Here is a 13,842-nt window from a genome sequence, read left to right on the forward strand (position 1 = left end):
TGACAGCAACTTTAATGGTTCACAGGTGGAGGCCAATGGTAAGGTAATTGTGTCCTCGTTAGGGCAATTTCTTTCATCGGTGTAAACTGGGAGCTTCCACAGCACAGGGGTTGAATACTTATGCAAGCAAGATATTTAAGTTTTTTATTTTTCTTAAAAATATTTCCCAGCATAAAACCAATGTCTTATATACAGTGCCTATAGTAAGTATTCACCCCCCTTGGACGTTTTCACAGTTTGTTGTGTTACAACCTGAAATCTTGGTGCATTTAAATAGGATTTTCTTTCCTTTGATTTACACAACCTACTCATCACTTTCAATGTGTGAAAAAATGGGGGAGTGAAAAAACAAATCAATTAAAAATAAAAACCTGTAAAGTTTTCATTAGATAAGTATTCACCCCCTTTGCTATGACACTCCTAAATAAGCTCAGGTGCAACCAATTGCCTTCAGAATTCACACAATAAGTTAAATGGAGTTCATCTGTGTGCAATAAGAGTGGTTCACATGATTTCACATTAAATACACCTGTCTCTGTAAGATCCCACAGGTGGGTAGTGCATTCAAAGCAAAGATACTACCATGAAGACCAAGGAGCTTTCAAAATAACTCCGGGATAAAGTTGTGTAAAGGCACAGATTAGGGGAGGGGTATAAAAAGATTTCAAAAGCATTGAATATCCCTTGGAGCTCAGTCAAGTCGATCATTAAGAAGTGGAAGGTATACGGCAGCACCCAGAATATGCTTAGAGCAGGCCGACCTCCCAAATTGAGCAGCCGGGTAAGAAGGGCATTGCTCAGAGAAGCCAGCAAGAGGCGTTCCATGGCTGAGATGGAAGAAACTGTCCATGTGTCAACAATAGCTCAGGTACTCCACAAATCTGGCCTGTACGGAAGAGTGGCAAGAAGGAAGCCATTTCTGAAAAAAGCCCATGTAAAATCCCGCTTGGAATTTGCAAAAAGGCATGTGGGAGACTCTGAAAAGATGTGGCAAAAGATTTTGTGGTCCGATGAAACAAAAATTGAACTATTTGGCCTAAATGCAAAGCGTTATGTCTGGTGCAAACCCAACACAGCACATCACCCAGGTAACATCATCCCTAGTGTGAAGCATGGTGGTGGCAGCATCATGCTATGGGGATGCTTTTCATTGGCAGGGACTGGGAAGCTTGTCAGGGTAGAGAGCAAAATGGATGGAGCTAAATACAGGCAAATCTTTGAGGAAAACCTGCTTCAGTCTGCAAAAGACCTAAGACTGGGACGGAGATTCACCTTTCAGCAGGACAATGACACCAAGCACACAGCCAAAGCGACCCAGGAGTGGCTTAAAAACAAGAAAGTGAATGTCCTAGAGTGGCCTAGTCAAAGCCCAGACTTGAATCCGATTGAGAATTTGTGGCAAGACTTGAAGATTGCTGTCCACCAACAATCCCCATCCAACTTGTCAGAGCTTGAACAATTTTGCCAAGAATGGGCGAATACTGCACAATCCAGATGTGCAAACCTGGTAGAGACTTACCCCAAAAGACTCACAGCTGTAATTGCTGCCAAAGGTGCTTCTACCAGGTATTGACTCAGGGGGGGTGAATACTTATCTAACCAAGACATTTCCGTTTTTTTATTTTTCATTAACTGTAAAAATTCTCTTGCCTCTTCAAAGTGTTAAGTAGGTTGTGTAAATCAAAGGAAAAAAAAATCCCATTTAAATGCATCAAGATTTCAGGTTGTAACACAACAAACTGAAAACGTCCAAGGGGGGTGTGTACTTACTAGAGGCACTGTGCGTATATATATATATATATATATATATATATATATATATATATATATATATATATATATATATATATATATATATATAATATTTGCCATTTCTTCGTAACATTACTGTGATCTCAGGCTGTCTACATATTTAACAGCCAGGGTATTGAAACTTTGCACCACACAGAAATGTTCGCTTCTCATTGGTCAGTTTCCCTAGTTACACTATATATATATATATATATATATAATTTATTATCAGTAGTGTATATAAACATTAACATTTAACTGTGTATGCTAAAATCAGAGCTTTTTTAAGTTGTTTATGTCTGAGTCAATTTCGAGTTTCTATTACTTAAGCTATTTTGTATATTTAGTTTACACTACCATTACTGAAATGTGCATTTAGATTTCAAAAGTCTTAAGTTTGCATTGTCACAAAGCCTTTCATTCTTCCATTATCAGTTCAGATGCCCAAAATACCGTCATGGTAAACACAAGTGGTTTGTGAGGAAGCCTGTATCGACTGCAATTTTGGATGCCAAAGTCCAAAGGGGGTATTGTAAAACCTTTTGACATTGAGCAGTTTTCTTTTAAATGTAATCATTGTGTACTTTGTTCATCAGAAACAAGGACTACTGTCCACTGTTGCTTGTCCGTGCCAGCCAAGGCCCTGTTTTACTCTTACAGCTGTATATTCATTAACATTTGCTGAAATGGGGCATTTTTTACAACAAGGGAGTTGAGTTACACAGGCCTTGAATAATGATTCAACTATTTACAGTCGGTGCAGATTGGCAAATAAGGGCCATAGGGTATAGTTTCAAACTGAGATAGTGTTTTTTTACTCTTAAGATTTTTCTTGATATATACCGGTATATATATATATATATATATATATATATATATATATATATATATATATATATATATATATATATATATATGCTTTAATAGTATCTCCTGACAGTAATGTGTTGGCTTGGTTGCTTTGGCATACATTCATTTAAGCTGTTGGAATGGTGTTGCATCATAAATTGAATCTAATGACAGTCTCAGATAGTGACTGCTGTACATAGATACAACCGTACTGTATGTACTATACAACTGCCTCCAAAATATCATCGTTGCCAGGGATCCCATCCTCAGTGGGGGATAATAACAAGCAAAGAGTATATATATATATATATATATATATATATATATATATATATATACAGACATGCTCAAATTTGTTGGTACCCTTACAGCTCATTGAAATAATGCTTCATTCCTCCTGAAAAGTGATGAAATTAAAAGCTATTTTATCATGTATACTTGCATGCCTTTGGTATGTCATAGAATAAAGCAAAGAAGCTGTGAAAAGAGATGAATTATTGCTTATTCTACAAAGATATTCTAAAATGGCCTGGACACATTTGTTGGTACCCCTTAGAAAAGATAATAAATAATTGGATTCTAGTGATATTTCAAACTAATTAGTTTCTTTAATTAGTATCACACATGTCTCCAATCTTGTAATCAGTCATTCAGCCTATTTAAATGGAGTAAAGTAGTCACTGTGCTGTTTGGTATCATTGTGTGCACCACACTGAACATGGACCAGAGAAAGCAAAGGAGAGAGTTGTCTGAGGAGATCAGAAAGAAAATAATAGAAAAGCATGGTAAAGGTAAAGGCTACAAGACCATCTCCAAGCAGCTTGATGTTCCTATGACAACAGTTGCAAATATTATTAAGAAGTTTTAAGGTCCATGGAACTTTAGCCAACCTCCCTGGGCGCGGCCGCAAGAGGAAAATCGATCCCAGATTGAACAGAAGGATAGTGCGAATGGTAGAAAAAGAACCAAGGATAACTGCCAAAGAGATACAAGCTGAACTCCAAGGTGAAAGTACGTCAGTTTGTGATCGCACCATCCGTCGCTTTTTGAGCGAGAGGGCTCCATGGAAGAAGACCCAGGAGGACTCCACTTTTGAAAGAAAAACATAAAAAAGCCAGACTGGAATTTGCTAAAATGCATATTGACAAGCCACAATCCTTCTGGAAGAATGTCCTTTGGACAGATGAGTCAAAACTGGAGCTTTTTGGCAAGTCACATCAGCTCTATGTTCACAGACGAAAAAATGAAGCTTTCAAAGAAAAGAACACCATACCTACAGTGAAACATGGAGGAGGCTCGGTTATGTTTTGGGGCTGCTTTGCTGCGCCTGGCACAGGGTGCCTTGAATCTGAGCAGGGCACAATGAAATCTCAAGACTATCAAGGCATTCTGGAGTGAAACGTACTGCCCAGTGTCAGAAAGCTCTGTCTCAGTCGCAGGTCGTGGGTCCTCCAACAGGATAATGACCCAAAACACACAGCTAAAAGCACCCAAGAATGGATAAGAACAAAACATTGGACTATTCTGAAGTGGCCCTCTATGAGTCCTGATCTGAATCCTATCGAACATCTATGGAAAGAGCTGAAACTTGCAGTCTGGAGAAGGCACCCATCAAACCTGAGACAGCTGGAGCAGTTTGCTCAGGAAGAGTGGGCCAAACTACCTGTTAACAGGTGCAGAAGTCTCATTGAGAGCTACAGAAAACGTTTGATTGCAGTGATTGCCTCTAAAGGTTGTGCAACAAAATATTAGATTAGCGGTCCCATCATTTTTGTCCATGCCATTTTCATTAGTTTTATTATTTACAATATTATGTTGAATAAAAAATCAAAAGCAAAGTCTGATTTCTATTAAATATGGAATAAACAATGGTGGATGCCAATTACTTTTGTCAGTTTCAAGTTATTTCAGAGAAAATTATGCATTCTTCATTTTTTGTGGAGGGGTACCAACAAATTTGAGCACGTCTGTATATATATATATATATATATATATATATATATATATATATAGCTGAAAGAGCCAGCTGCCCAACGTTTTGATATGTTGTACATATCTTTCTCTTGGAAGCCTGTGTTTGAATCAAAACATTGGAGGTATTATATATATATATATATATATATATATATATATATATAAAACTTCGAAAACTTTTCTGGTGTTCAGAATCTGGGATGAAAGAAGGTGCCTGACTTCACGTACCTATTTCACACAGTTTTACTTGGATGTAGAGAAACGTTTGTTCCATTTTATTAACTCTTGGCCCCCTTTCTCAGTTATTAAGAGTCTCATATTCTGTGGATGTATGGAAGGACCTATACTTCCATATGTGACACAGTTTTACATTTCCATATTGTAGATGTAGGTCATGGGGATTTACTTCTTCATGATACCGATGATGACTCCAAAATACTAATATATTAGATCTACTTACTTTGTCAGACCAAGGACAAGGAAACTCCTGTTAGAATTAGCTAGGAGGTAGACAGGAAGACAGATCACCTGTCTAGTGATTACTTTTACAAGCCTTTCTACTGTAGCGCAACCTGGGTATACACTATTCTACAATATACAATTTAAAATGTATTTTGCAAAACCTAATGATTAATTTGTAAGACCTACTGTTTAAAATTGCATATTGAAATCCAAGTATATCCACCTTGTCTTGTGAAAGTGAACTGTTGTTTCTAGAAAAAAATAGTCCATAAGGAATATGTATTATTTATACTGAATAGAGTTCATTAAAAGTGGGTGCTTCATGTCTTTAATTTGAAATGCGTCATTTTTAATCTCTTGAGACCCATCCCTGTGTTCATGTTGATTCATGCCCTGATCATAATTCCGCAGTAGTATGCTGGTAAAATTACAGCTACATTTTTTGGTATTATTTTTTTAACAATCAACTATCCTACGTTCAGATGAACAGTATAGATCAATGTAAACATAAACAAGTCATTAAAGAAAAAAATGTTTCTTGATTTGAAAAAAAAAAAAACACCTAAATTCTACAACCTGTGTAACATGGTGACATTTATGCCTATATAATACTATGTTTAACCTTGATAGTGAGCAAAAGAAAAATTTCTGACTTTCTGCAGTTTCCTATTAAATGCTGATAAACCTGTAAAAGTCTATATCCACTTACTTAAAACCTCGTTCTGAAAAGCAATACTGATTTTATAGTAAAAATTTGCTTTTTTACGAGAATGGACACAACAAAGTAGTAGATTTAGCCTTCTTGTTCTCAAAAAGCTACTGTTTGCTGACCCCAAATAAGATGTCACATTCACACTCCTAGTTATTTAACCACATGATACAGGCTTCAGGAGAGTCCCCAGGTGTGACCCTGAGCAAGTCACTTAACCTCCTTGTGCTCCGTCTTTCGGGTGAGACGTAATTGTAAGTGACTCTGCAGCTGATGTATAGTTCACACACCCTAGTCTCTGTAAGTCGCCTTGGATAAAGACGTCTGCTAAATAAACAAATAATAATACTGACAAGTTGTTTTATTGCATCATTGTATTCCTCAGTACCAAAATTAACTACTCAGCGTTGGCTAGATAAGCCACGACAGGAGTGGAAAAAAACATTCTCTCAGTCAGGTCATGCAAGAAAAAAATGGTGTTATAAACACACGATGCTTTCTGCGTTTACCAAGGCAGTAACCTCTGACCTGATATGGCTGCTATAGTTAGGTCATGTAATTAAATTTCTGCTGTATAGAGACAGGACACTTTGATTTACTGTCTTAATGTTTTGAACACAGCCGTAGTTTTTAATGTAATCTCTTAGGTTCCTTTGCTGGTGTTGAACAATGCAAATGTTTTATTCACTACCTGGGAACAGGCTGGCTGTAGGGGTGACGTCAGGCCAGGAAATGAAACCAAAACACACAGCAACTGCGAGCGAAACCGAGACGCTGCGGTGCTCAGTGTTTTATTAACACAAATAAAAATAAAAGGTTTAAACAAAACAAAAGCACTCACACAAAACAAACGACACGCTTGCCAAACGAACAGACGGTGGATGAACAAACAAGTATCGTGCGCCCCTCCAGCACATATTAGCAATTGTTATATTAGTGATAATTATCTCTCCCGACTCAAGTTCTCCACTGCGAACACCCAACCCCGAGTCAATGAAACAGTCACCCTTTTATGCAGCTGTACCGAGATTGGGTTGGTAAGCAGTCATTCAATTGTCATCTCGGTACATCTGCACGTGAGCTAATTTCTACTCCCCATGCTTCCATACTAATACTCATTTTAATCTGCATGTGAAGTGATTGTGCCATCCTCGTGTCGAAATACAAATATACATTTTATAACACTCGTGCTACATTAACCCCACATTATATCCCGTGCACCAATCCATATACACCAACATTAATACACCACACACAACATATAAACATAAAATACACACGGGCGGGGCACACTGCCAAATTGTTCTACCTCTGCCCATATTATTGATACATAACACATGCTTTGCCATAGTGGTTTTTATAGTTGGTACAGAGTTATATTCTATGATTCTCTCAATAAAGTTACATTACATGTGGTGTCCCATAGAAATCAATCATACAGGTTAGATTTTTCACATATCCATTTTACTTCTTGTTTACAAACTATTAGGTTTGCTACGACATTCCCCTTAGATTATTTCCCAGGGGATTATTTGTTTTTTGTTTACAAAACCTCCCTTTTCTATTTTACTGTATGCGGTATCTCTGTAATTTTAGGAGTTCCTAACATGGGCTGATACAACAGAAGAACATGGCTTTGTACTGGTGTCGTTTGGAGCTGGAGTTAAGTACTTATCTGATGATATTGCGCATACGTTGGCCGGAGCTCTGGGTCGGCTTCCTCAGAAGGTGATTTGGAGGTCAGTGCACCCATTTGCTTTTTGTTCCCTGAGGGATTACACATAACCCAGATACCCACAGTGTATGCATGTCACAATTTGCGCTCATAATTTTGTGATTTAAGCATTCTAAGGACATTCCCAGGCACAGAACAGAGTGAATCCCAACCTAGAGGATTATACAAGCTAAAACCTCTTTTAATTTGAGCAAAACAAAATTAACTCTCAAATCCCAATTTAAAAATACTTCCATTAGATTTTTTTTTTTATATACAATTTATGTGAGGGTATTCATTGCTCAGTTTACCCCAACAAAAACCCCTTGTTCACTGAAACAGAGGAAGGGTAGTTTGAATAAGAGAGAGCTATAGCAGTGTCTTCAGAACGACAGCCTAAAAGCAGGTTTTGGTATTACATTACTTGGTATTAATATGTCACTCATATTCTATTTGACGCCTTGGTATTAGGGTCTTTTTTGATTGACGTACAGCTGCTTTTTTAAGGGCTGCAACGAAGGGTACATTTTGACCTTCAAAGGATCGGAACGCATTAGCGAAGGAGGCTTCAAACCTTCGATTGTACTCATTTGCATAATTTATTGGTGACGTCACCATAGCTACTTGTTTATATTTTACAGGTAATCCATATAAATGGAATAAAACATTCAGCGTATAATTTAAGTTTTAATAAAGAAATTAATACATATTGTACAGAAGCGGAGAAATATATAATACAATACACCCTTACCATTCTCCTTTCTACCTTTTGAAACCATAAACAATGCTTTTTTTAAATTGGATATCAAACTTAACAGTGTCTTGATACATTTGAGACTGCTGGTTGTGCCCTTAATACTGACTGACTATGAGTGGCCGTAATATTAAAGGTGGCTTTATATTGCCTTCATTGTGAGTGGGCCTTAAAACAACATATTGTTTACACAGTTGTCTGACTTTTTTATTTTAGAACACAAAACACACACACAACTTCACTTGCACTATATTTATATTGACTACAGTAATTGTTTATGCAATATGCATTATTTACATCGTGTCCATGACCAACATTTTGTTCTGTTTGTTTATACTGCCATTCCATTTACATCACAAACAACATTAAACTAGTTATCTATGAACTCATTATGGGTAACTGGGCATCTTATAACTTCACTGTTGTTATTTTTTTTCCTGGGCCAGTTGCCATGGTGACTTGTATGCTTTCTCTATGATATCACATTAAAAGCAAAACAAATAAACTAAACGAAAAAAAAGAACATCATGGATTCATTGGATTTGAAATCTCCCTCTAATAACATACAGTAAATATCACTATATTATTGACAGCACACATTTCCTATCAACTTTCTGTTACAATCCATCATTCAGTTTCAACCTTTGGGTGATATCGCTGCTCAGCTATAATTTTTCCAAACAGCTGTCATTTCCATTATGTCATAGTTAGTTTGCACACTTTAATTTTCATTGATCAACAGTACTTTTCCATGCTGATACTGTGTACCTTTTAAAATATGTGTTTCTAGATGTACATTTGTATATGTATAATACATAATCAAAATCTGGATATTACATGTATCTACTGTATTATATAACTTTTTGTGGTGTTTTCCACCATTCTTTCAAGGTGCAAGTATAGCATACATAGTAACACTGCTGAATTTGAGAAAACTAAAATAAACCCCCCAAGGACAGAGCAAAAAAAAGACTGTATCAAACATTGTTCCTAGTGCACCTCTGATTTTACGAGTTTTCACAAAACAAATAGGAAACCTATTGCATACCTCAGATCTTTCATCCACTAACCAGAAAATTCACTGTAAATAATGACAATGAAAGCACAACTTATTTCTAGAAACAAACTATTATAATGCACATTTCTAAGCAATTTCTAAGTAGTTGCATTGTCTATTACTAGATGCACAAAGTAGGTCAGGGTTCTTTGTTCAAGCAAGGTTGTTCAAGAATGGTTTTAGCTGTTTTAATGCTCATAGTAACTGGGTTTGTGTAGCGGGAGAAACAAAGTTGTTAAATTGTTGTTATGACAGTATGCATGCCATCCTTCACAGTGGTGAGGTGTGGTGACGTCACAGACCAGAAACACAGACTCAGGAAGTACGGGTGAGGGCTGAATCGCTACGGCGTTCAGCTTCTTTTATTTAATAATAAACAAAAACAAAAGATTTAAACAAAATGAAACACTACAAAACAAAAGGGCACGTTGGCCAAACAAATAAATAAATAAACAAATAAGGTTTAGCAGTTGTCTTTCTCTCTCGTTCAAAACCTGTCTCGCTTCTGACACTCTCCTCCGAGCACGGACAGCTGCAGGTTCTTATATTCTGGCCGAGGGGTTAACTAGCTGTTATTATCTTATTACCCCTCGGCCACAGTCTGCACGAGTTTAGTAAGGATGCGTGACTGTCAGCTAGTTAAATAATCAGTAGCTGATCAGCCACTCATCCTCACAAGGCTTTTAAATTATAAAAACAACAATAAATACTCAGCGCTTTGACCTGCGCCGCAAACAAAAATAAAAATAATAATAAATATATATATATATATATATATATATATATATATATATATATAGGGGCGGGACACTCCAACACAATGGGTTAGAAGTTAATATGTCATTATTTGTTTGTTAATTCAATGTCATTAATTTATGTTCATTAAATCTTATTTTTCTTTTAGGTTTTCAGGTACAAAACCCAGCAATTTAGGAAATAATACTAAACTTGTGGAATGGATGCCACAAAATGATCTTCTTGGTAAGAAGTGTTTAAAACATGAAACACCTTCTACAGTACAGCATACGTAGCCAGACAATCTTGGATAGAAATATGCTCTACTAATTGTTTCCTATTTTTATTTATGTATTTATTAATTTATTTATTTATCGGGGAAAATGGCAGTTTGTTAATTGTTGTGTGGTTCTGAATTGCTGCTAATATCTATTGCAACACCAGTTGCCTACAGAAATAATTTTAGCAGTGTACAGTACACTGTACAGGGAGGTCACGTAACACTTTTCTTAACTTCAAGCCTCTGTTAATTCAAAAACATGCCAACCCACATACTAATTAATCTCCCCGTAGCTGCCCAATCTGTAGCTTCACTGATAAATTAAGTACAAAAAATGATCCGATTTAAATCCAGAATGTTTTATTGTTGTTGTTGTGGAACTTTATATATGCCCATTATATCGCAACATTACATCCTATCATACATTAAAAGGGTTGGGGTGGACTAACATTATCTTGATTTTCATTAATTTTAACTGGTTACACTGTTCATGTGTAACGACACTGCACATAGAAAAATGTCAGATCTAGAAAACTCCAATTCTGCCAACTATTAACGTAGTGTTTATATATTTATTAATTTTGCTAGTGGTCATATCGGCTTCTTTATTAAATATCCCTGAGTGTTGGTTGTATGTATTATTAAGGCTACCTGCCTTAGCATCTAATATCTGGGGAAAAAAAATACTCACTTTTTAGGGTGAAATTCCTTGTGCAGTTTTTGCTAGTGTGGTGGTTAAAAACATCAATAAAGGCTGTAACCATGTAGTATACTCTACATCAAATGGAGGATTCAAATATTTTCTTTTGGATATCATGTTTTGCAGTCAACAATTGCCTTTTTTTCTCTTTATGATGTCTGTTTAAATCTTTTAACTATTTGCTTGCTTTAAGGTCACTCAAACATTAAAGCATTCCTTAGTCATGGAGGTCTGAATAGTATTTATGAAGCGATGTACCATGGTGTGCCTGTAGTGGGAATCCCGTTATTTGGAGACCATTATGACACAATGACACGAGTGCAAGCTAAAGGAATGGGGATCCTTCTGGAATGGAAGAAGATGACAGAAGAAGAGCTCTATCAGTCAATGGTTAAAGTCATACAAGATTCCAGGTAAAAAAAAACAAATCGTATCCTAATGTATGTTCTTTCCATACTCAGGGGTGTACATAGGGCTTGTGGGTAAATTTGGCATGGAAACATTTGAGCTTTTAAAGATAAAAGTATTTTGTACTGTACTGCATTAAAAGACCATACTGTATTTCCTGTAAGTTGTAACTTGGAAAACTTGAGTAGAGTTGATGTCCATTATTTACAATATTAAAAGCTCTGCTAGTCCATCTTTATTGGATGAAAAAACAATTAGGCCTTTGGAGGTGGTGCTGAGTCTCAACAGCAGAAACACTAGACCATGCAGAGACCTACAGTGTTTCAGATAGATTTAGGTTTGGATGCAAACAAGACAACTGAAGCACTGTGATAACTCATCAAAAAAAGACTTTGTTATTTACTGGGGGGAATTTGCAGTTTTGCCCTACCTTGCACAACCACTGTCAATACCTAATTTCATCTGATTCAGGTAATATTGTGTAAAATTAGAAATCAAATCAAATTGAAGTGTTGCCTCAATCAATTTAAGGTTGGTCTGTTCATTAAGAGGTATTATTGGAATTTAGTTTAATACTCTAAATTAATGTACAACTCATGGTTCTGGCATAAGCACATTCCTTTGTAATGACATTCTCAGTGGTACTGTGTGTTTGTGTGTGTGTGTCTATATACAGTCAAACCTGCTCACGCGACCACCTGGTCTAAGTGACCACTTTAAATTCCTCCCAATGTGCTTGTATTTAACTGTATTAAGCGACCACCTGTCTAACGCGACCAGTGACCACAATTCTCTTACCCAGCAACGGACTCAAACCTGTATTAAGCACCCTTACACAGGGCTATTGTTATAAGATAAATATGGTTTTAAATGGTACATCCTAAATTCAGAGGAATACGGTAACCATTTTAATGGTCTTTTATCCGTAACCAATAAAACAACAGCGCTCACTTGTAAAGGAAGGGAGAAAATGTGGAGAAACAAAAGGTCCTCCCTAGATGACAGAATTAAAGTTATTAAACTTGTAAAGACAGTAAAACTGCTGACAAATTTGGCACTAGAAAGACGAAGATACAGCATTTTGAAACGGAAAGAACTAGGGCTTGAAGTTTTAGGTTTTTATTTTTGTTCACGTGACCATGTTTTGAGCCGATTCAGTATCTTAATTAACTGTTAATTACTAAACATAGTCGCTTCTTTTTACCTTGATGTCCTCATTGACTTGCTGATTCTGTTTCACCATTATTCGAACTCAAGAGCAAGCAATAACATTAATCATTTCCCCTAGATGCTATTTTAACTTGCATTTTGTTGTTTCACTTGTCTGGGAACTAGGTGGCTTCCAATGTGTCTGTTTCGTGTTGTTCTTTCCCGTTAATTTAACAGAATGTTCTCATAATTAGGATGCAGTGGCTTAAGACTTAAAGGCAAACCGTTAAAAGGAAAATAAACACCAAAAAATTCAAGCCATACTTCTAAGAGTATGAAAACAATGTGCGCGGTAATCGAAAAAAATCTCATGCTTATGTGTGACCTGTGTGACCTGAGACAGGCAAGCATTACAAAATAATGTGTTTTGTAAATGCATTCTCTAAGTGAATTTTACAAAATGACCCTTGAGTGGTCTGTGAATACAGGTTTGACATATATATATATATATATATATATATATATATATATATATATATATACATACTGGCGCCGTGGTGTTTATTTTAAATTGATCAAAATGACTGCACCCCTTAAACGAGGGCGACCTTTATTAATAACACTATGCTTTACAAACGCTGCAATATTTTATTTAATGATTTAAGGCATTTTAGAAGTGGCGGCATGAGAGGCTCCGATCTGCAGCACTATACTCTTGTGTATTTTTGGGGCTTGAATTCAGTACATTTACTGACGGTTAACGAGTGTGGGAGTTGGGCGGTCAGGGGAGTACTGTACCAGCGAATCAGGAGTGTGTATTGGTTGCTATTGGGCGGGACAAGAAGAGGAGAGAGCGGTAGTTGAGTTGGGTTTGATTTCTGTTAAAACTAAAATATATCCTACTCGTTTTTTTTTTTTTTCTCACTGTAATTTACCTGCTTGTTTGTAATTTCTCTGTAAGAGAAACTGAAATAAATCTTCTCATAGATAGTAAGCAATTTTTTTCTATATATACACACACACATATATATATATAATTTGTACAGGACTGAGTAAAATTCCAAATGAATAAAAAACAAAACAACTAAACCCCCTACAAGAAGATATCTTCAGACAGCTTTCAGATAGCGCTTAGAGTGACCGGCAAAGCTCTAAGTTCCTCTGACAACAAGGTAAACAGACAGCCCTTGTTTTATCCCCTGCTGTGTTGGCACTGAATTCTGCTGGTGAAAAAAAAAAAGGATGCTGTGGTTGTCTGTC

The 13,842-nt window shown here is 36.4% G+C and overlaps 1 protein-coding gene across 1 annotated transcript in view; it reads left to right on the forward strand.

Moving 5' to 3' along the window:
• Positions 1–13,842, forward strand: part of LOC117409393 (2-hydroxyacylsphingosine 1-beta-galactosyltransferase-like) — a 36,344-nt gene that overhangs the window by 18,951 nt on the left and 3,551 nt on the right. The window contains exons 3-5 of the mRNA XM_034015375.3: positions 7,382–7,524; positions 10,215–10,291; positions 11,219–11,438. Of these exons, the coding sequence (XP_033871266.2) occupies positions 7,382–7,524; positions 10,215–10,291; positions 11,219–11,438 (440 nt within the window). The remainder of the gene's footprint in view (positions 1–7,381; positions 7,525–10,214; positions 10,292–11,218; positions 11,439–13,842) is intronic.

Source organism: Acipenser ruthenus, chromosome 2 (genome assembly GCF_902713425.1).
Source record: "Acipenser ruthenus chromosome 2, fAciRut3.2 maternal haplotype, whole genome shotgun sequence".
Lineage (NCBI taxonomy): Eukaryota > Metazoa > Chordata > Actinopteri > Acipenseriformes > Acipenseridae > Acipenser > Acipenser ruthenus.